This window comes from Echiichthys vipera (assembly GCF_963691815.1).
Source record: "Echiichthys vipera genome assembly, chromosome: 11".
Lineage (NCBI taxonomy): Eukaryota > Metazoa > Chordata > Actinopteri > Perciformes > Trachinidae > Echiichthys > Echiichthys vipera.
Window position 1 is genome coordinate 22,397,116 of NC_139836.1, and position 24,422 is coordinate 22,421,537.

General features: G+C 40.7%; 1 protein-coding gene across 1 annotated transcript in view; it reads right to left on the reverse strand.

The window, feature by feature from the left end:
* grid1a (glutamate receptor, ionotropic, delta 1a) overlaps positions 1–21,126 on the reverse strand; it is a gene marked incomplete at both ends in the record, with an annotated part of 214,690 nt that extends 193,564 nt beyond the window's left edge. Inside the window, 2 exon segments of the mRNA XM_083923323.1 lie at positions 19,408–19,563; positions 21,048–21,126. Coding sequence (XP_083779449.1) covers positions 19,408–19,563; positions 21,048–21,126 — 235 coding nt within the window.
* Between the last annotated feature and the right edge of the window lie 3,296 nt (positions 21,127–24,422).

Sequence of the window (24,422 nt, forward strand, 5' to 3'; positions counted from 1 at the left end):
TAAGAAGTATTATTCATCCCAAAATGAATACCTTAGTTAAAGGTGAATACAATCATATATATTGCAGTTCATACTGTTCTTCTATGGTGAACATAAATAGAGAATATAAAGGCATGAGTACTGAAATATGAAAATAAACAGTGGTGTTGTGCTCCTCAGGGCTCCTCAGTGTCTCACAATGCCCTTGAAGAGCTCCTGTAGGAGCAAACAGGAGTGTCTGAGAGAGGTCTAATCAGCCTGTGACAAATCAGCCTCTTCTCCAGCTTGTTTTTCATTTGGATAATGCTAACCTCCTCTCCTAAGTGATAAAACAACCTCTGTGGAGTGGTCTTTATACAGCCAGATTAAATGTGATCACCTTGCCAACATACCCTGGGAGATTGCCATGATTAACAGGCAAAAGAGAATAACGATAATCATATGCAGGATAATAGCCCATACCAAATGGCTGCATTATCTGTACATAAATCACAGCCCATTTCCCACCCTAAAGGACATGCTTTTAGCCTTTGGCTGGATTTATGCAAGAACAATCTGTTTTTTTAACCCCTATGAAACCTAGATCTGATTATCTTACAACCAATTTAAAATAGAAAAAAACATATCATAAAACCTGGATCACAAAGTGTTAAACATTTTGTTTTGTTTTGTTTGTCTTGTGTTCAAATGCTTTCCTTTTATTCAGGGTGATTATACACAATCGAAGTCAGCTAAAAGGCTGCAAACTGGGACACACACAGCAAGGTTGAGACCTCATGAATGTTACAATGAGGTTAATAACCCTGAGCAAATATTAGCTCGGCTTCAAACAACACAATAATGACTACACGAGAGGGTCTGAGTCTGAAACACTGTAACCGCTCTATGAAACCCTGTACAATGTGCACACTGTGTAACAGTGTGTAAAAGTATGTGTGTTTAAGTCAATGTATGTGTGCCCAACATGAACACAAGCTGGGAGTGGTAAAGCGAACAGATTTGGACATAGAGCATGAAATTGTGGGTATATATCACTTAATGAAAGCCTAATCACATCAGAAAAGCTTATGCCACAACACCAGTGCTTTATTCTCCCTCATAAGCAGAGGGGGTTTGAAGGTATTTATGCAGGCTGTATATCCACACCAGAGAATAAAAAACTGCCAGCTTCGCATGAATCAGAAGCACTTCATGCACACAGTATCACATGGTGGAATTAATTAGCATTAACTCAGTTTTGATCTATGCGATATGGTGTCCAGGTAAAACCTCTGACAGGATTTAGCATTAGCCACAACCCTCAGGGAAATCGACCCCAGAACTAATCCATATGAGTAGGGAGCTACATGATTAGAAAAAAATGCAGTAAGCGAGCGTGCCATTAGACAGAGTAACAGAGAGATATAAAAAAAAAAAAAGTAATGAGAAAAACAAGTGGAACTGGAACTTAACATTTAGTCTATAATGAAATTTCCTCTTGAGGCATATGGGCAAAGGAGAAGAAAATGCAAAAATAAACTTGCATCAACATCGAGAAAAGCGTAGCGCCACTCTTTCTCTCTTCCTGGTAGGGTCAGCGGTGCTGAGCAATGGAGAAGGAGAACTGCAAACAGGTCGGAACCTCAGTAGGCTGCTTTTACTAACTTGGTGCTGTACATGTGAAAAGCAAAAGCAACTTATCCACCTCTCTCTCTCTCTCTCTCTCTCTCTCTCTCTCTCTCTCTCTCTCTCTCTCTCTCTCTCTCTCTCTCTGAACTCCAGAGTCTACTGACTTTTGTAGAGTGGTTAGAAAGACAGCCCTTCCTTTGATCATTACAGCCTTTAGGGGAGGGAGGGGAGGTTATTTAAAAGTTGAAGCCCTCCAGGGAATTAAATGAGGGAATCATCAATTCAGACACTACAGTCAAATCATGTTGCTCAAACACTGCTGATGGGACTTAATCACAGGATCGTTACACTCTGAGCCTGTGATGTGTCCAGGAATGAGCCCAGCATTGATACCACATCTTGATGAGGATGAGTCAGCTCCAGGGAAAGATTAGCAGAACTCCTTATAGTTACCAGCTCCTCTCCACTGGCCTCCTCTGCGTACAGAGACCTACACTTTGACCTACTCTCTGTCTACAAAGAGCAAAGGCAGACATCATTAGAGAGTCAGTGGTAGCCTTAAGGTTCAAGAAGTGAGCTCATAAGCTGAAATCCTCAGACTCAATCTCTTACACACAACAGCTGCTAATATGACTTAAAGCACAAAGGTCTGAAACATGCCCCCACAGTAGCGTTGTGCCACAGTATAAACATCTATATTTTAGCATGGAGTGAACGTATCTAACTGCAGTTTGTTGAAAGAGAGCAAGTTTCACGTTTCAACAGTTTTCATTAAAGAAATTTGGTCCCCTTGTAGTGACAGAATCAATAAAGTAGCTCAATATGCTACCTGACGTTAGCATGGGGTTAGGGATATCATTGGTAGCTTACTATGATCATTAACAACATAAATATGTGGTTCACTAACATGAAGAGATCACACATACAACTGTGTCTATTTAATCATATGATTCTGCTGAAACATGATTACTGATTAGAATTGATTATAACATGGCTGATGCTATGGACACAATTCTAAACATGGACTTAAATCAATATTTAGTCAATTAGTCATTTAGTCAAATTATTGATTTCATTAGCTGTGTGATACGTGAAATAAAGTAGAGAGAGCGGGTAATTATTGCAAATTAAACCCCTTTCAGGGCGTTTCCTCCACTCGGGGTAATGCATAACCCTGTCAGGGTTAAATATGCAATAATGACCCATTGCATTATTTACTTAGCTATATTACTACCACCCCCCCATTTATTGAGGCCCCTTTACATTTAAGAACCCAATAACACCCCTGTTAAATCCAAGGTCCCTGGGTGAGTAATAATCAACCAACTCTGATCAATAATCAACTCTGCCCAGCTTGTCCAGGGTCAGAAGACACCACATGAAACACAAACCCCTGGTACAGTGGTTATATTCTCCCTATTTCAAGCCCAACATTGATCCTAACCAAAAACCAACGCCAGGTGTAATCCATTTCTGCTGAGAACAGCTACTAAAGTTTTTAAAAACCTTTTCCGCTTCAGCAACACAGCAGTGGGATCAAATCAATTGGAACTGCACATATAGTCAGAAATACTGCAAAAGGGTGACATTAAGAGCCAATAAAAGAAGCTGAGATATGCTGTGTTGGATTACAAAGGGAGGGTTCAGGGATAGCAGAGGCTAAAATGGCATTGACAGCACTGAAAATTGAGGATTGAAAGGCATTACAGGACTACACAGATTATTGATGACACATATCAAGAGCCTTTTTCTATCCAGATCTCGCGCTTCGATAGAGGAACACGTAATCAGAGATTTGTACTGTTTAAAGGAAAATCCTAAAAGCTGCGTGCCAGTTTCTCGCTGCGAGGGGATGACACTGAGCCTCTCCAAAAGCATACATGCAACAAACACATGCAATAATATTTGAGAACACATTAATGAACACAAACAAGTGCAATCCTGATCTGGTTCATAACAAAAGCTGCTAATAGCCCCTGAGCAAATGGATTTGATGACAGGCAGGAATTTTCAATCTAATAAATATCCCCTCCAAATGTTCCTAAAAGAGCGAGAGCAGCTTGTCTCAGTGCTTTTCGAAGGTAAAGCAAACAGAGCTGAACAATTAACGATCACAATCTGTCCAGAGAACTATCAAACATGGATAATGTGCTGAATTTGTCGCTATAGGGATTGCGATCGACTCCGATCCTGGTTAAATCTCATTAATATTATTGATATTAAAATTAGGACACCAGCATTAAAAGCACATTTAGCTCAAGTACTTCATTCAGCTTAACTAACCAGAAAAAACTAAAACAGATGTGTAGTCTCAAGGGATATTTCATGCAAATTCTACTAAATTAATGACAAATAGAAAGAGCAGCCAAACCTTGAAATATTGACACACAAACACAGACTGCAACCATTCCATCACCACTAGTGAGTATTCAGTCTGGAAGAACCCACAGAAGCAAAGGAAATCCCAGCAGCTACAACGACTTTTACTTTCACGCTGATGTATTTTCTCTCCTCTGGGCCTCGAAGGGAGAGAGGGTCATTAGTGCTCGTTCCGTTCTCTTTCTTTTTCATGACACAGAACAAAGCTGAATATTCCTGTCGCTAATCTCTGATACCATCTCCATTGTATACGCTACACAGCATCACATTATAGCAAGCATTTGAAAATGAGTGTGGATCATTTAAAGTAAAAGAGGGCACTGCTCAGTATGCAGTCATTATGACTAATAGAATATGAATCCCATCTTGAGTCTGCATCGGCATTTCTAGAAAAATATAGCTCTGAACAAACCCCATGTGACTGATTTTATCTTGCGGTTATTCAGTTATTGAGAGAGAAAAAAACATTGCTCCCATGACGGATGTTTTAAAAGATAATGTCTCCCCACACTCCTGTGTGTGCCTTGATTTTTATCTCGTCTGCAAACGTAACCCATTTCCATTGTTGGGTCTCTCAGCCTGTTTCTCCCTCATCAACAGGTGAACAGAGCAAATGTATTCTCTCGTGTAGGGAGCAGTTGCGATATCAACTGATGCATTGGATGAAGTCATTTGAATGCTCCGTCCAAGAACAGTCTGATATAAGACACATGGTTTAACAAGATGGCAGTACAGTGGATCATGATCATACAGCATACTGGCATCTTGACATCTTGTTTCCTTAGTTTGTGAAAAATTGCAGTTCATTAACATACCACCAAAGCAGCAATAACAAACAAGCTCTCTCCCCAGCCACATACAAGCCTGTGACAAAATCACACACACTGTTTGTGCCGGAATGAATGCGACTGTGTCCAAGAGTTTCCATTTTTGGGCTGTTAAAAGGAGGCTTTGTTATGGCAGTGAGTGGGCATGCGGTGAGTCAGTGAGGGAAAACTATTTAGTGGGGAGAGACCTCATTTTCCTTCCCTCTCTTCCTGGCTGCACGGTCTGCTAGGGCGTTGTTAAAAGGAAGCTGGCAGTGCCAGAAATGATGACTTTGGCTTGATAGACATCCTCCTGCTTTCCAAGAGAAAAGGGAAAGAAAGAGACAATCTGATGTTGCCACCTCCTCCTCCACCACTGTTCCTCTCCTTCTCCCCTCAAGGCGATCTGTTTCTCTTCTCTTCCTACTCATTGCTTGTATATTTTCATACTGCCTTTAAGGCATATTCTTCAGATTGCTGTTATGTTATTGTGCAGGAGAGATAAGCCTAAAAGTTTTTGTCATGTTCCCCATGTTTGACTTCGTGAAAATGTAGCTCTTCTAAGGAATTAATTTTTTTTCTGTTGTTACCCAGGATACAGTGTTAGCTGCTGGGCCAGTGGTGAAGGCAATGGAAACTAAGGCTCTAAGTGGCTGAAAATCACTATAGCCAATCTTATTTTAGCCTGTGAGTGTGTGTGTGTGTGTGTGTGTGTGTGTGTGTGTGTGTGTGTGTGTGTGTGTGTGTGTGTGTGTGTGTGTGTGTGTGTGTGTGTGTCCAATTTCGATCTGGATGGAGGTACCCTGTTACTAAGTGCACCATACCTAAGGGCCAGCCACATCATTGTTTGAAAGTTAGTGGGTGGGTGTTGGTTTTTGCAGTGTGAAAATGTTCTTGTGCTCCTTTCCCTTGCCTCTCTGCAAACCAACTGTATGTGAATAACTGCAATAGAAAAAACTGCAGTTTGAACTGAAGATATGATCATTTAAGTCTCAATTATTATGTTGTTATTAACTGATTGAAAAAACAGAAGATGATCCTGAGGCAAGATGTTTGGTATATTCATACAGATAATTGAGACACTGTGTACAATATGTGCATGAATGTCCTATAATGCATGATAATATGCATTATGCAATCCCCTTATGTGGGAGTCTAGACATATGCTTATAATATGTCACTTGTCTTGTCCCTTCACATCTTGAGCACATATTAAATATTTGCAGTTATCTGGAGGACATGGCTAACCCTGGCCAGACGATCACAGCAAGTTACTTGTTTCTGATAACTGGCCCCCTTCTGTGGACACACTTAAGAAGGCTCTTTGCTCTACATGCTATCCCTCAGAGTTATTTTAAGCCAGTATGGGGTCAGTTATTTATAAGTCTAGTGGGATCATTCCTCTGAGAACAACAGTGGGCTTCAGTTTAGCTACAGAATGATTGGAAACAATGAAATTGTTAACAAAGCTTGACTAAAAAGAATCAAAGTAGTTATTGTGGTTAGAAAATTAGACCTCAACAGAACCCATGTGACAACCTGGTCATGTAGCTTTGCCAGAAGAGTCAGTGAGGGACAAGAACAGGCTGTCAAAAAAAACAAATTCTACCATTGAAAAAGTGCCAAACACAAATGAAACCTGTTATACAGTTTCAAACGAGACTATGTGCTGTTTTAAAAAGCTCTAATATTGTAAAAAATTAGATGTATTTTTGGGATCATAAAGCAGGTCGAGGTGCTATATAAACAGTGTGAAAGTATCGAATGTATCCACAGAGAAATGCACACAACCATATTAAGGAACTTGTCTATAAGTGACCCGTCAGGACTTCTAGAAACCTCAAATACATATGAGTACCAGTATGAACCTGAAAATGAGCAAGATTTCTCCTCTTTAACGTTGCAACGTCAAGAATGCAAGCTTTCAAAGACCAAAGTTATAGATCTTGGGTGCATGGGTTGTGTGGGCATAGGCTTTGATTCATGTATGTGAAGTGGACTACACAGCCGATCGGAGGGTGTGGTGATTAATAAACACACTAAACCAGTCACATCGCTGGTATAACCTCTCTGAAACAGCTGTGGCAGTGACGACAATAGCTCAACAGTTACGGAGATTGCTTTCTGGATTTTTAAACATTTGGAGGTTGCATTTGTTGTAGCACTGGGTCAAGCTGGAAGCATGACTGCCACAAGCTGAAACATAGCAGAGGTGTCAACGAACACACACAAATATGTAAACATTCAAGGCAAGGCTTACTAAGAGGTACCACACTTACACGACGGGTAAAATACACGCAAACACACAATCAATTACATACACAGTAAACACTATTACATGTAAACGGATATAATTAAACAGCTCTATTATGCTTTTCATTTCTTTGCTGGAAAAGTAAACATGCAGTGATTGATATTACAGTGGAAAACTGTTTTGTAAACATGTGGTCTGAGGCAAACAAAATGACTGCGTGTCTCAGGGTGACATGATAATGCGAGATGATAAACCTGCTCTCTCGTTCAAGTGAAATAATTAATTAATTCACATCGCCTTGGGTTTCAAGAGACGTAAAGACACAAACCCAACAAAAGTGCTGCTCTCTTTGTCATCTTTTTCTCTAAAGTAAAGTGATCCCACTTAACGTGTAAAACCTTCATCCAGCTGAGGTAAAATATCTTTGCACCTGCTAAAAACCTCTTCTTCTGTGATGTCACCATGGTTCAAGCTTTAAAAATACAACAACAAATTCTCAGAGAGCGAGACCTTAGAGAGTGTGGGCTCACTTTCCTTTGTGCAATCGACAGAAGAATGTATGGTTGTGTTTATTTATGCTATTTCTCTTGTTACTTATCATTGGCTTTAAGATCACGTGTGAAGCGTGCACTGACCGGTTGGCATGGTTGGTTATAATGACAATAAAGAACCTATACCTTTCCACAAACTACACAAAACATTGATACAAAATCTGGTTCAACCTCCCCTAGACCCCTAGACCTTATACCTTTTACCTTTTGATGAGTGACCCCACCCTGCATGAAGGTGGCTAAGTTCTCTGTGAGGCAAAGGTGGAATTTTGGAAAATATGACAAGTGTGTGTCATAACATCTACAATTGCACAGATGGGTTGGATCTGTCTTTGCATGCAATGAGAGGTTTTATGTCAATGAATTTTCAACTGTAAATCAAAGCATTTACAACTCAATTGACACTTTAATTTGACAGATTTAGTTGCACACTGATTAAAGGTGACGCATTGTGTAAGCTTTCTTACTTTGATTTATTTGTTATCTGTGACACACACTAGCACTGTGTCTCTAATGATGCAAATGTCGGTCTGTCAGTTCACCACTTTGGCAGACTAAAATATTTGTATTTCCCTTATCCAGTGACATATTTAAACATGTATTTCAACATCTACCTGACAGAATGGCACTAAATGCCACACAGGCGTTCATGGTTCCTGGACAATGTACCCTTCTGACTTCGGTGATGCCCTGACATTTCCTCTAGTGTCACCATGAGATTCACGCTTGTGGTTTTTAGTGATATGTCTCAACAAATATTGATGATAATCACAGTTAATGTCACCTCATGGCCATGAAATTACACTGTCAAATAAAATAAGAATCTGGGTGGTGCTCCGGGCTCACCACTAAAATGTCAATGATGTGGAGTGCTTCAGCTGATGGGGGGGGCAATCACAATGAACGGCAGACTGAAGTAATTTGCAATATTCATATAACCATGGTTCTTAACTTAATGTTAAGCATATTGTCTGTAGATAAATCATAATGAAGGGGTGCCATGGTTTTAGAAACCACTTCTGTAGAGAAAGGTACTTGCCATCAGTTGGAGGGCCACTAACACCTTAGCCCCTTCATTTGTAAATAAACAACAAACTGTTCTTGTTCCTGTTGGTGTGTCGGTGGGTGTTTCTGCTGAATGAGGCTACCTAATTAATGCTTTTTAGACTGAGATGATTAAAGGAAAAAAAGGGACTCAATGAATTCTGCGGCGTGGGATTTCAAAAGCTTGTTCCACTGATGATCACAACCCCATATTGACATCTTGCTTTGAAAACGACCAACAAAGAACCCACACATGTGTAATGGGCTAGTACAACAGAAATTAGGCCTACACATCTGAGGAGTGCTCCAGGGATGATTCGTCTTGATGTGCTACTGCAATAGATTAGATAGCATATCAAATAGTGGCCTACTTACTGTAATGCCGAAATTTGTTATTATTATGTTGTTATATGCTCATTTGCAAAACAATAACAAATTCATTATTCATCTGAGACTTTTCTCTTTATCTTAAGCTCTATTACATCAAATGAGTCAGTTAGAAAAATTGTTTTAAATGAGTGAGTCTTATAATAAATAATAAATCAGTTTATCATTCATGAGTTTAAAAAATCAGTCATATGGCAATAGCTTGCGTTGGTTTTCACTGATAGAGTGAAATACTTATTCATTAACCAAACTGCTTGAAGTTTATCTTAGGATGCATATTTGACCCAGTTTTCAGTGATGCCTGCATGTTTCGCCCTCTACACTCTTTAAGGCTTTCACTCATGAGGTTTAAGCTGGGTTTAGATTTCACTCGGAGAGGGCTTACACACTAGCTTAGCCTCATCTTTGGATGAAATCCATGTTGCCTGGCCATGGTAGAGGACCCATGGCAGTGAGAGAGACAGAGAGTCAGAGACTCAGCGTGGAAGACTGAGGAGGGAGTCTTGTGGCAGATGGTCCCACTCGGTATCTGTGTCTGTGGGCAGTAATGCAAACAATGGCTTCGAAATACATTTTGGCACCTCTTCATCAATGAGGCTAGTGATCCGAGTCTGCAGTTTCAAATGACTTTGCCCCTCTTGTCTACCATACAGCGCAAAATTTCACAGCCTCTGCTCCTTTTTTCCACTTGCATTATCTTACCCTCTGTCATCCCCATGATCCTACTTTCTCCTTCATCATCACGCTTGCTCACCAGTTAACTCTTCTTCACCCTTTTACCTTCACTAAAAATCCTGTTCCACCCCCACTACTCACCCCCTGCATCTTCCTCCTTCGTCTGTGTGAAAAGAGTGTGAAGTCGGAGATAGCCGCACAGCATTCCTTTGGCTGACTCCCTAATAGGATTTACTTGGGGGCTGATTTTCTGCTCCCTGTCTCCCGTCCTGGAATGGAGTCTTCTCGCAGCCAATAGTGCAGGTGGTGGGTAGTAAATTATACACACTTCCCTTTGAGCTAGTCAGCATAAGAAGTGAGTGGTGGGGGAGTTATAACTTGCCATCCCAAATCTATTATCACCACAGACACTACCTCCCACCATACCAGCACCATTTTTCAGAAACATTCACAAAGTTGACAAAAAACACCAGAAACACTCCAACACATCACAGCACGCACGCAAACACACACATGAAGGCCTGTATTGATATCACGATGCACAAACAAGCAAATCCTGTCGTACCATCCGTACACCCACCCTACCTCCAACACCCTCCCAGTCGCTGTCATGTCAGCAGCTCAATAAAGCTGAAGCATAACAGTGTGTACAAAAGAGAAATGATGCTGGTAACATGCAAGACTGAGATGTATTACAACGGACAGGGGCCTGGGGCCTCATCAACATCAATCTGATTGTCAAGACATCTCCTCTGGGCCACCTCTCTCTCCCTCCCCGTGTTTCAGTCTCACTCAGTCTCTCTCGCTCTCACAGGTAGAGTTGTATTGATGGCCAATCCCCAGCGGTGGTTTGGGGGCTGTTTGGGGTCGTGGCAATGCACTAACATCTGTCACAGTGATCTTTACAGCTCGTTATAAATCTGTCACACCAGAGAAGACAGGAACATGACTAATACATGGGGCTGAGAGACCTGTGAATGGGAAAACATATGCTGCGTGTTTATGTGTATGTGTAACAGGCAGCTCAAATTATGTATGGTATGCAAGCGTTCTGATAGCCATATATTTTTTTCTCTTTTAGCAATTTGTCTCACATCAGATGCTGCTGTCATATCAGAAAAATCAATACAGGTTCTAAATGTCTTTCAAACAACAACTACAGGAACAGGCTCGGACGAATTTGGTCGCCTGCTTGTTTGATGTCTGACGGTGCTAAATGACCCAAATAATATTCCTCTGATGCACATTTAGGAATATTGTGTGCGCCATGGGAGGAACAAACAGTCAAGCATCAATCAAGATTTGTATTTAAAATGTATCCGCTTTACAAATGTGTTTTTCCTGCATTTGTCCTTCAGAGTATGACAGACATCATACCACCCAGAAGCCATTAGTCAGCCTTATACACAATGACCCCCAAACACATCCTCAATCAAACGTGCCAGTGTGAAAAGCGATGAGAATACTTTGAAATCAACCCTCAGCTGTCTGCCACTGAGGAAGCATGGGGAGTGTGATGAATACATAAACGCACAAAGGTCCAACGTGACTGCCACTCTATCCAATTAGCTCATTACAGTATTTCTGTTTAAAATGGCACACCAAACATAACTTTCCTAAAAAAGAAATCTGTTGAAATATTCCAGAGAGCAGAGCAGTGCATCACTCTCACTCTGTATTTGTATTTATTTATTTGTGGGACTGTGTAAAAACTTCACAAGAAGACTGAACCGGTTTACTCAAATTAAAAGATTATTCAAATATCCGCTCATGGTGACATTTAGCATGCTGACGATTATTCCTTTGAATACAGATCAGACGTGGCATTTAAGTGAATTGACGTTTTTGTTGAAGTTAATCAGCGGACCAAGGCTTCTGACTCAAAAGCCAAAATCACTTTCGAAGTCTTCACATTAGATAGATATAGGAATGCTGATTGGCAGGGTTCCCTGTGCAGCACAGAGGACACAACTTGTAAGCCTGGACTAAGCACCTCCAGCACTTAACTCTCTCTCTCTCTCTCTCTCTCTCTCTCTCTCTCTCTCTCTCTCTCTCTCTCTCTCTCTCTCTCTCTCTCTCTCTCTCTCTCTCTCTCTCTCTCTCTCTCTCTCTCTCTCTCTCTCTCTCTCTCTCTCTCTCTCTCCTCTCTCTCTCTCTCTCTCTCTAACTCTCTGAAGCAGTTTCCATACTTTGCTGACTCTGGCTATTCTAAAGAAAAAGCTGGAGGAATACATATCCTTTTGTGTGTCTGTCAGCCCACAGTGCACTACAGGTCCCATAGGGCCTTCCTGTGTCATCCACATTGCACATTGCAAGTGCTATGTAACAAGGAAGTGAAATTCTCCTTGTAAATGTCTACTAGGAGATAAAAGAAAAAAGTTGTCAGAAAGCTGAACAACGTGTACAGTCAGCAATCAGCAGGGACTAATCACAACACTTAACACACGTCACTGCAATAATATCCCTTACACACAAACACGTGGCAGCTTGCACAAACACAATACAACACATCCAAGCCCTGTGATAAACTGTTAATACTGTTACACATTCTCAATTTCCCAATAAATGCATGAACAGTCAGACAAACCCAGCAGGAATGTGGGCATCGGAAGCTCAAAACAAGCAGCATGACACGCATTCAAGACAAAACTTTTGAGGTGGCAGGAGGCAGGACATCCACTACATGTCTCAGCGTTGGTTCACCCCATCCTAAAGCCAAACAAAATCTCATCTGCTATAATTTTGATATGGCAGATATGATTTGCAGCGCAATTCAATAGCAATGTCAAAGGATAATGGCTCAGTGTGTATTTGTGTGTGTGTAGTTTAGAAAGGTAGGCACTTTAGTAATTATTTGAATGTATTGTTTATTACGGTGCCTCCAAACCTTTTATGTTAGACGGCTATCAGATGAGTTGTCCCTGTTTATTGAAACTACTTGCCATGTTCCAAATGTCTTTATTGTATTTCATATTAAACCAGATGTTATTTAACACTATCAATTAAATAAAGGCTGTCACTATGCATGTACGCTTTGCAGTGTAAACACACTTCCAATAAAGGTTGATGTCAGTGCTTTGCCTTTGAGGTTTTGACCGGAAGCAAACTGGAGACTGTGAAAACAGTATTGGACAACTAATTCAGTGATAATGATTAGAAATTAGAAAAAGGTTTTCTGCTAACAAGATAGAAAGATCTACTAGCCTAAACACACACAAGATCAAAACTAAAAAGCGATAATTCCAACTACTTCGACATTAGTGGCCTATTAGCAACATGTGAGCAGAGAGCTAGCATTTGGGGTCACAGTAAGATGATCATAGAAATAGTGTTCCTACTCAGAATGGTAGTATGGAAAAGTATGGAGTTTAATTTCAGTAATTTCCAGGTCTGGATAAGTATGGAAAAAGGGAAAAGATTATGGAAAAATGTTTGTATTGTTTCCAGACCATTATCTCACTTTCTGAAATAAAAAATATTAATATACAAATCACAACAATGCATGTTTACTAATGCATCATTGCCTAGAAATTGCCATTTCTCATTTAACATTTTTTTTCCATACGTGTCGTCTACATTTTATTTATGAAGTATTCTTATTTATCATTATTTTATTTATTCACAGTATGTTTACGCCATCTAAAGCCAATGAAGCAAAGATGTATGTTTTCTTTTGTAGTTTCTGGTTAATTGTTCATACCTACTGTTACTCTCTGTAGTGTTGCAGGTTCACAGTTATTAATTGTACTCTTTAAGCATTTAGCTTGAATAAAATGCTGTGCGTTGAACATGTCTGGAATTGGAGTTCATTCACTTATATAAGCTACAATACATAGGTAAAAATGTCTTGTAATTACTTGGCAACATAACGGCATACATAGTCAGAATTTAACATACAAAAGTTGTATTTTAAAACCATTTATTGACATCATAATCATCTAACAATTGGTATTCAGATGTTAATATTATAAAGGAATACCCACAGAGAATGCCGCAACAAGAGTATTTGAGGAGTAGATAAAATATCTGTTAATATCTACCTGGATCTGACAAAATGGTGGATGTAACCATGGATATTAAATTGATATCAATGGATGTAACAATGTCCGTCAAGTTGCTATGGAACTGTGTACCAGTAATGGTTGCTACTAGCAACATAATGTTCAACCTTCTACCAGCTGTTGGTGGCAGAATACAGATTTAAGGCCTTTATACACACCGGGAAAGCTCTTGTCTTTGTCATGAGTACTAACGGAAGTAGATTATTATATGGTAATAAAGAAAGGTTTTGTTTTCAAGAGACAAGGTTATAAATATTCTGCTTACATGCTAACTGCTTTTTAGGCATTTGTCTGTTATGACTCTGTGGGCTCTAGAGGGAAGCATGCCCTGTAGAGTCAGCCTATCATAGCTGGTATTTTTTTGGTAAATGCTACAATAAAAATAATGAAGATCAACTTCACAGCAAGTTAATTTGTTTGCTTATTTTACTCTTAAATTCAAAACCTCTTTATTAATCCTACTAGGAGCAATTAGTTACAAGTCTGCTCTCAGGTTGCACAGGTTGCGTGAGTGCCTGTGGATGTGGCACTATATACGGTATATATTCCAACAGGCTGAGCTATTTTCTCCAGCTACCTTCTGATAAAAGGAGAATAAACCCCGCTAGTTGTAAATTATTGGCCTTTCTAATATACTGTTGCTCTTCATTTGCACAAACTGGACCACCAATGTGCAATCAAATAAAGGTTAACCCTACGCAGATGCTGAGTAGTGGGCCTAACATTGTGAAGGGATTAAATGGTGAAAGGTATACCTCTGCCGCAACATCACTTAGCTTATTAAGGTACCAGCAGGCCTTTATACAGCCCATTGAGGAGCTTATGGCGGATTAAAATAACCACTGGGTAATTAACAGGGGCCTGATCATCCTCCTCTCTATGTAGAGGTGGTAAAGACATAAAAAACAAAACAAATCCATTAACAAGATTTATGCAGCATTATTAAATTCACCGGAACAATAATAGTGAAAGGGCAGCTTTCCATCATGTTTAGAACAGGACGAGGAATGAGTTGTCTTAAGCACCGAGAGAATCAGATGGAGGACATTACATTACCCATGCCAACACTTTCATGGGAATCATCATTCCAACTTTTGTCATTTTATAAAAAGAAAAAAAGAAGTGCACTGCAGGTTCTCCTCAAAGTCTATTGGCTTACAGGGACAGAAAGAGCAAAGAATTAAATCCTCCTTGACATATCCTTGGCAGAGGTTTGATGAAAATGGAGGGTCACTAGTGGTGTGGTGTGTGAAGAGGACTCAGTGGGACAGAACACTCAACAAATTACTTCCCATTAGAGGAGCAGGAAACTACTTCCCCTAACTATGTCCAGATGGCAATGTTTTCTACCTGCTCCATTCTAAATGTAGGAACCTGCAGGGGTTTGACAAAACTACCTAAACAATAGATTGAATGCCAATTAGCAGAAACCATATCCATGTTGCCCAACATATCCATGTTGATTAGTTTCAACTTGGAAGCAATGCTTTTTTAGAGTAACTCTGTTTGTCAGGATTTTCCAGACTGTTGTCCTATTTTTAGCCATGCCAGCTAATGTCACTGGGCCCACTGCTTTGGTCCAGACTGAAATGCCTCAACAAATATTGGATAGATTTGGTACAGACATTCATAGTGCCTGAGGGATTAATCCTAATGACTGTGGTGATCCACTGCCTTTTCATATAGTGTCATATCTTTCGATTTATGTGAAATATTCTGACAACTATGAGGTAGGTTGCTGTGAAACTAAAGATATTCAATGTTCCTAGTGTAAAAAAGTCTAGTTCTAAATTTGAATCCGTCCAATACTTTTCATAAAGACCAAACACCTGCAAGTTTTTAACCTTGTTAACGTGTTTTTCTTATGTTACAAGACATGCCATTAGGGGAATGAGCAGTCAACGCCAGGCCTGAGCCTTTCTGCCAACCCATAATGAAACAATCCCATAATCTTGTAGTTAGGGCATTTCATAGTGTTACTATGGCAGCATTGGTGGCTAGATTTTTCAGTGAGGGAGAGGAGTACATTTGTTTCCAGCCCAAAGTTTTTTGTTTTCTTGGTTTTACTTTTTTGTGGGTAAACCACGTTAAACAAAATATTAATCATAGCATATTATTTTTTCATATATTTTCAAACATGTCTATATATGCTGCGGCCTGACAGTTTGACCGGGACACTACAGCCAGCCAAAGAGAGAAAGACATGAGTGGAGTCCAAGAGTGGAGACACTTGCTGCAGACAGAGTAGAGGTAGGCTAACACTATTAGCTAAAGTTACTATGCTGACCTGCATTAGGGCTTAACAGGAAAAGCTTAGCATCCATCTTTCCACAATGTATTCAGCAAGTAGGCAAAAATAAATACTTTGATTACATTGCAGCCCGGTTCACAGCTGCCAGGCTGCAGCACTTGCTCTCAATACTGGACCAAAAAAAAAAAAGTCCCAAAAAAAATGTTACCATTAGTCACTTATATAGAAATATATGGGGAAATAGGGTCCAGGTTGAAAAAACGATACCATTCGGAAGATTGACTGTTTGATCCCCCGGCTCAAAGAGCCAAGACATTTAACCCGAAATCAGTGTGTCAACGTGCGTCTGAATGATTACATTAGATTCTGATGGGCAGGTGGCACCCTGCATGGCTGCCTCTACTATCAGTGTATGAATGTCTATGGCAAGCAGTTTAAAAGCACTTTGGGTGGTCAGAAGACTAGATAGTCCATTTACCCCCCATTATGTGTGTAACTTTCACTCCCAGAGAAATGTTAATAATATATATATATATATATATATATTTTTTTTTTTTTAAAACACAATATCTACTTTTTTTATAAATCATTCCTGCCATTGCCTTATCTTGATTTCTATAAAAGTACTAGAACTGGAGGTGTATGTAATAGATATGGGGTGGGGTTGTTGAACTGATCACATGTTTTTCTGTGACAGTATTGCAAGCAAATGGCATCTTAAAACCTCATAACAGACATCAGTCAGACAAGCTACTACCAAGATTGATATTCTTCTAAGTTTTCGCTCCCGGTGTTGAGATCTCTCTATTAATCCTCTTCACTTGCTCCAGTCTATAAATAGGACAGCGTTTGCCAGTTGTGTGGCCAAGCAGTATATCCAGCCAGCCTTGACCTGTCATCTTTAAACGATAAGAGTGTGGGAGGACTGAATAGTTGAGGGCTTCTGTGTGAATGGTGTCGGTATGACATCCTCGTTAATATATGTTCCACCAGTGCAAGGACGGAGGAAGCCAAATAAGGACAAACATGACTCTGCAACTACTCTTTTCACTGGGCTGGCAAATATTCTTCATCACCTCACCCCTATCTCACTCTCCTCCTACTCTTCTTTTGTCCACTCATGTTTATTCAGGTCTTGATCATAATTCACTCCCCCCCGCTGTTGCTGGTACTCATGGGTATTTTTTATCTTTATTGCTCTTCTCAACCTGAATCTCCCTCTCTTCCTCTTTTCTACTGCTACTACATTCTCCAGCTCAATAATCTCATCCTCCTTCCCCTCTCTCTCAGCCCCTCCCCTCCGTGTTTATGCCCACCCTCCCCTCTTCGCCATGTGATGGCAAGGTCCTGACTGCCACTCACAGTGGGATGGCAGCGGACAAAAGAGCAAAGCAAAAGGTCAACTTATCCCGGTTGTCACTCAACTCTCACCACCTGCGTTGTTTTAGTGCAAGAGTACAGAGCCACCCATTGATCCTCACGTCAACAACTGCACATTATACCAAACTCTCTCTAGAAACAGAACGCCCCCTAATCACCAACTCCTGTGAATATTTGATTATCAGGAGCCTAACCATAAACAGTAATTAAGCATGTTAAATGATACCCAATCAACGCTAACGAAAGGCAGTTCAACCACAGGAAATAAGCTCTGAATCGTTTTCAATGACCAATAACCCAGTTTCTATTAACATCTTCAGTGCTTTTTTCAGAGCATCATCAACAACTTCTGTACAACAACTCCATCTTTGACTACACTATTGAAATAATATGCACTAAACATTACTACACCTTTGCATCTCAAGCAACAGCGCCTGGTAAATTAGCCAAGTCACACGTGTGAAATAAATGTTTTGTCTTTGTTTTGTTTTTTTATATTATCTCTGCCACAGCAACCTGCTACATCTCCTCTGTATACTTCAGGTTTATTTAAAAGGGACATATTGTAAAGAAAAAATACTTTTTCATAATATTGTGTACAAACAAAAGCTTTCTGGAGTGCCTACCAACACATAAACTGTGAAATAATACTGTAAGATCAGTACATAGGATTCAACAAGCAGTTCGGATATGGCTCCCCTTCCTTTGTTACATGCAGGCTCATTAGAAAATACCGCCCTCCATCTGAGTATCTCCACCTACGGCTTGAGGACTACCTTTGCATAAGTGAGCTATATTTTTCTAGCAAGCCAATCAGGGTAGACGGGCTTTTTCGGGAGGGGGGGGGGGGGGTTAAAGAGACAGGCACTACAACTGAGCATTTTTAAACAGAGGGTAAATATAGTCAGACAGACAATGTGAGAAAAATAGTGTAATGATGTGTTGGGTTTTCTTTACATTAAAGCATGTAAACATGTACACCTGAAAATGAACATATGTCCTCTTTAAAGATCCTGAATGCCACTGTGCTTCATGTGAGCCTCATCGGGTTTCAAGTTTACAAAAGCAACTTGAATTAGAATACTAGATATCTGTGACATTATTAAGGATCACAGCTAAATGACATGAGATAATTATAGCGGGATGCAGGGCATATTATCATCTTTCTGTGCCTGTCGGGGGCACTATGAATAGCAGTGACTCATCAAAGGCTTTGTGCAACTTGGGACAAATGTACATGCTGGTAACTAAGTGCAGGGAACATAAACAGCCTTTGAAGGCCCCTGTGAACCTATTAAAGTCTTAATGACTCATTTTAGTGGAAGAATTTTAATCACTTTTGCAGACAACTGTATGGAAGAATTTTTCAGTGACTGAGAGAGATAACCTTGACTAAAATAATTTCATTTCTAATTACCTAGTTTGTGCAGGTATACGCATTCTGGGCACTTATGAGGACTCCAAATGAGGCAGACAAAACATCTCAAGGAAAAATCTGAAAGGTGATAAATGTGCCAGAACAAGATTACAGTAGACATAAAACAAGAAATATTTTCCCCTCCTGCGATTACAGAGCATGGGTGCTGGAATGACATATGATCATCTTCAAATTATTTTTACTTCACATAATGTATTATCCTTAGCTGCTGTGCTCTAACTCAATGCTTCCACCTAGCTTTTCAACCACAGAAGACACCTTGCTTTAGTACAGTGGCACAGCACTTTGCAGACCACACACACACACACACACACACACACACACACACACGCACACACACACACACACACACACACACAAACACTTCCGCAGCGAACACACTGACTGATCAACATGTGAAATGAACAACAGCCCATAGCTCAAAGAAACGTGCAAGATCAAGGCAGTCAAGACTTTTATGCAACAGACCTGATTGTAAGCAGAAATGACTAAGTGAAGGAGACTGCCTTCCCGTTGTGCCCTGCAGCCCCAAGTAATCAAACCAAAGAGCAGAGGCAATATTTTGCAGAAATGGTCCAAGAAAAACATGCTTACCTTCCTGCACAGCCTGAAACGGATTGTTTGGCTCGATAAGTTTTACAGAGTGGGTAATTTTCTCGCTTTGCAGAATGTCATCGTTCAGACTCAGATCTGAGATGGCAAGTTGGAAAATCTCGTCATCTCTCCCAGAGTTTTCCTCAAATATGGCACCTGTTGAATGACGTTGGGACTGGTTAGAGAAAGGGGGTGAAGTTTGATTGCACAGTAGAGTTGAAGATGGAAGAAGCAGTGAAGGAGTTGCACCTTCATTAATGCACTAAATAGATGCTTCCATGTTATCCAAAACACGTAAAAGTGATAAATGCTTTAATAATGGTAAGTGATTTTTTTTTCTTTTTGTGGTTTATTTAGCCTCGAAGTTGGGCATGTGTGCCTTGGTTAGCCCAAACAAGATTCCAGTACCATGGAGAGCAACGCGGTCTAGTCGATCGATGGCACTTTACCCAATAAGCATTACAGGCCTAGTATGGGCAGCATACTGAAGCTTAACCGTCTCCCTGTCTCTCACCCTCCCCTCTTTCGGCCTGTGTTTATGGCATCAGATGCTATTGGAAAATGCACATATATCACAGAAAAAGGTTTCAGGAAATGAGAAGTATAATTGAGGTACCCTAACATCATGAGGGGCATCAGCCAATTTTATCTGGATGGAGTCCCATCTCTGTATTAAGCCAGTGACTGAGCACCTGCTGCTTGCCAGACTGTTGCAGTAAACTGTGAACACCACCACCACCAGCAGCAGCAGTGGCAGCAGCGGAGGAGCACCTAGACGAAATTTGTTCACAGTGACATTGACATTTTGATTTGAGATTAAAACGGCACTCATTATAAGTGTCTATGTGCATCATAAGGGGACACAAACCACAGCAATTACTCAGTATGTGTGTGGTGAGGGGGGATCATGTATGTATTTTACCACTGTCAAATGTGATGCGATGTTTAGGGACACATATCAGAATCATTTGAGCATTATAATGAGTTAAAAGCATCCCCCATCCCTGAAAAAAGGCAGCTCTGGTTTGAAGTTTGAGAACAAAGAGGCTCTATGCGTTTTGCATCGCTAAAACGAAAGTCCACTGACATTCCCTCTGTCTTGATTTTGACATTGCAGTCACGTTCCGGGGAAAGTTGAGGCTTGTCGGGTACAGACAAGAGGTAGCTTGGTCTAAAAAAGCATCAGCCATTTGGTTATTGGACATTCGTGTCGTCAAGTCTCTATTACACAGGCCTTCATACTGTTTCGTGTTTTGAATACAGAATTTCAATTTACAGCTCGACAGTGTTGAGGTTTTGCTCTGGAGCCAGCAGAGACGCATTGATTTGCCGTCGAAAAGTGTGTGTGTATGAAACGTCTGCAGAAATCGACTAATTAAATAACGGTAATAAATAAGAAGAAACATAGCTGTGGCAGTAAAGGTCAGAGGCATGGTGGTTTACAAAAAGGCCAACTTTTCAACTCGCTTGAGAGTCAAAGTGTTGTTTAAACACAGGATGCAAGCTGAATAGACTATTTATCCCGCCCTCTCGCCCAAATCCTGTGATCAACGCAGTATGCGCTGGCTGAGCTTTATCCCCGCACGCTTTGCCTTTACTCCTGTCTAAGCCAAACAACATGTTTCTTATCGGACGCTTACCGATATGTATGATGGAGTCCGCTTTGGCCGAATTGCATTGCAATATCCACAGGGAAAGGCAGATCAGCAGCAACTCCATCTCGGGACTTCGGCGAAGCAGCTCATCCAAGCTCTGCTCGACTGTCCTACACTGCCCAAATGGAGCACCCACAGGAAAAAAAAAAAAAGACAAAAAGAGGATCAAAACCCAGTGCAAAACAGAACCGCGGTCCTCCTCCTGGCAGACGAGACCCGCATGAAACCCTACTAAAATACTCAGTTTTTTTTTCCTTTTTTTCAAACCAACAAAAACAAGTAGACTGCAGGAAGGTGGGCTCAAAAAGACGAGGAAGAACCGACGAGGATCAGAGGTAAGACTGAAAAGACAGGTAGCCCGGTGAGAGAGACCGGCGTTACCTCTCTCACTCTCGCCTCTCTCCCTGCGCTCCGGCGTCTAAAGCATGGCAAGCAGCAAAAAAATGCGGAGGAGGGACACCCCTCTAACTACACACGGAGAGACGCTCACATACACAGTCCCAAAAAAAAAAACCCACGCACACACACACACACACACACACACACACACACTCTTTATTCCTGTCTCGATCACGTGACTGCAGATACTTCACGACTCTGCTGCTGTCCCGACAAGCCGGGTAGAAATGATTTGGACTAGCCGGAGAAAGACGCTTGGAGAGCTGATATCTAAACACATGATAGGAGGTTACAAAAAGTCTGTCAGCCTATGTAGGCCTTAGTGAAAAAGAAAGACAAGTGCGCGACAAAAGCTCAGGCGCCATAAGCAAACCTATAGATTGCCTCGAGAGATGAAAAGTCGACGGTGGTGTAAACAGTAACACTTTTGGAGAAGTTGGTGGTGTTTTTTTTCCCAGGGATGGTGTGAGGGCGCAAAGCGGCTGAGGCACATTTCCAGCGTACTTCAGCGGCGACGGAGCGCAGCTGATGTAGCAGAGAAAGGGGATTTACACACCATGTTCCTCGGCGAGGGCTGATGGATGAGCGACTGACGTGACAGAAGCCACAACGCCTGAGCAGCTGGATCGAGTAACCGGAGCAGCATTTTGCAGAGGAACAAACCCAGATCACCTCAATGTTTTTGTTATAGCTGCATGACTTGTTCGATTATTTGATAATTGCTTCAGCAAAATTGACGCCCTTGTTTTATCGCGGGATTATGGCATCGGGGCTCCTTTGAATGGACAGGGTTTTTTTTGTTTTTGGTGAATCAGACTGTTGGGTGCCAGTAGTTCTTATGGGGTACCAGTTCCACGCCTCGCGTTGTTTGAGCAATGCCAGGCGTGTGCAGAGCTGTGAAGAGGAGGACGAAGTCTTGCAAGAGACGGAGTTTCTAGATAGGCATAATCTTACAATTAAAGGATATTTCTCGTGACTGCAATAAAAACGGAGATATCTTTTAATTGTTTGGTTACGTCTGTCAGAGGCACGGAGTACAAACTTTCAGCACCGCCGGCAGCGGACAGCTCCCTCACTAAACTGCACAAGTCCAAGAAAAAAAGGCACCTGTAGAGCAAACAGCATCAGCGTTCTCACATTATACTAAATGCCTCCGTGTGTGTTTATTTGCTCCATTCTTTCTTTCCTTCCTTACAGAGACTTATTTCAATATTGGAATAGCCAATCACGACTGGGAAAATTATATTTGATCCACACTGCAACCCTTTGTTCTTTCTTACAGTCACAAAACTAAATAAATCCACATCAACCTCATGTCAAAATCTCACGTTCTGTGTCATGGTCATTATATGGTTTTCATTGCAGCAGAGGAATAAAAATCCCTCCAAAGTTGTTGTAAAATCACACACTACCCCTCCTGGCCAGCTGTGGGTACTGCAGCTGCTTTTTGCGCAAAACGTTTCCATTTTCTTTTTCAACGATTTATGAGATTTCCGTGGGATTTGGATACAGAATATAGGCTCAAGATGAAGTTAAAAAGGCAGTTTAAAAACACTGCTTTTATCTGCCCATAGCATCAATATCTATAAAGCGGGACATAACAGTAGATATGTATATCTGAATATAATGCTATGCTAATGTTAGTGCTAGATGTCAGGGTTTATATGGAGCAGTAGAATTATGCCCTTTGATCCTCTGAGACAGTAGCTCCATCTAGACTCATTCAAAGGGGATCAAATAAGAAAAAATAACCTTGAGAATTTAGTTTTAAGCTGACAGGCATCCACAATAACATTAACAATTCATCACACCCCAGCAGCTGAAGAAAATCTGGTAATTTCATTGATCTATGAAGCAATAAGTTGTTGAAAAGGATTCATTTTAACTGGTGACTTAAGTTGCGATTCACGCAGATAAAAAAAACGCATCATTATTTGTATGTGATGCACATCTGCAATTTCTCTAACCCTCTCCCCTTCTGAGTAATACATATTTTTAATCTTGCGCAAAATCTGCATAAGAATAATAAATGTGTTTTCTTACCACCTGTAAGCTGCAATGAAGCTGTCCAATAAGACTGATGTTTTATTCCCCCTAATATGTTGAATAATTAAAATGAAAGAATATATGTGTGTGTGTGTGTGTTGTAACGGTATGGTTCAGCCTGTAGAATACACGTTGTACCAAGTGAGTGTTCCTAGTCCACAGGTGAGCTGTGATGGAACAAGCCAAGACAACATAAAGTGAGGGTATGCAAATGTAAGAGGGAAGTCTTGCCATCATATCCTACAATAGCCATTACCATATATCAGACAGGTATGATGAATATAATATACAGTATGTCCTCTAATATTTATTCTCTGCATATAGAAAGGTGTTTATGAGATAGTCAGTGTGTTTTGTGGCGCGACTAGACGAGTTCCATGCATTAGAAAGTAGATTAAATATGATAGAGGGAATACTGTACTTTTCAATGGAAAGCAGGCTACCCAACTGGTCCATAACGACCCATCCTTGGGTTCATAATGCCATCGATTCATGCCGGCTCCATTTTTGGTCCAAAATGTCACCTAATGAGTATTTACATATTTTTAAAATTGTTGGCACGTGTCAGTGTTTTGTCCTTTTAGCTGCAGTTGTGGAGCGCACCTCATGCATCTCCATGGCTGTCAAAACAAGTTAGTCTCCAAAGTGCTGCAAACAGTCACCGAGACATTGGCGGGTAGGTCATGCCTGCGCTCAACGACAAAGGTGGAATTTCATTGTCACACCAATCCAAGTCATTAATGTTTATGGCTATGAGCAATGAAGTGAAACAGAAAGACATCATTTTTCTCCTCCTTTTTGGAACAAGGCCAAAAAGAGAAATTAGATGAAGAGGAGCTGTCATACGCAGAAGTATCAAAGCCAAAAGACAAACTGGTAGTCATGAATAGATAAGCACCATGGCTATACACAGTG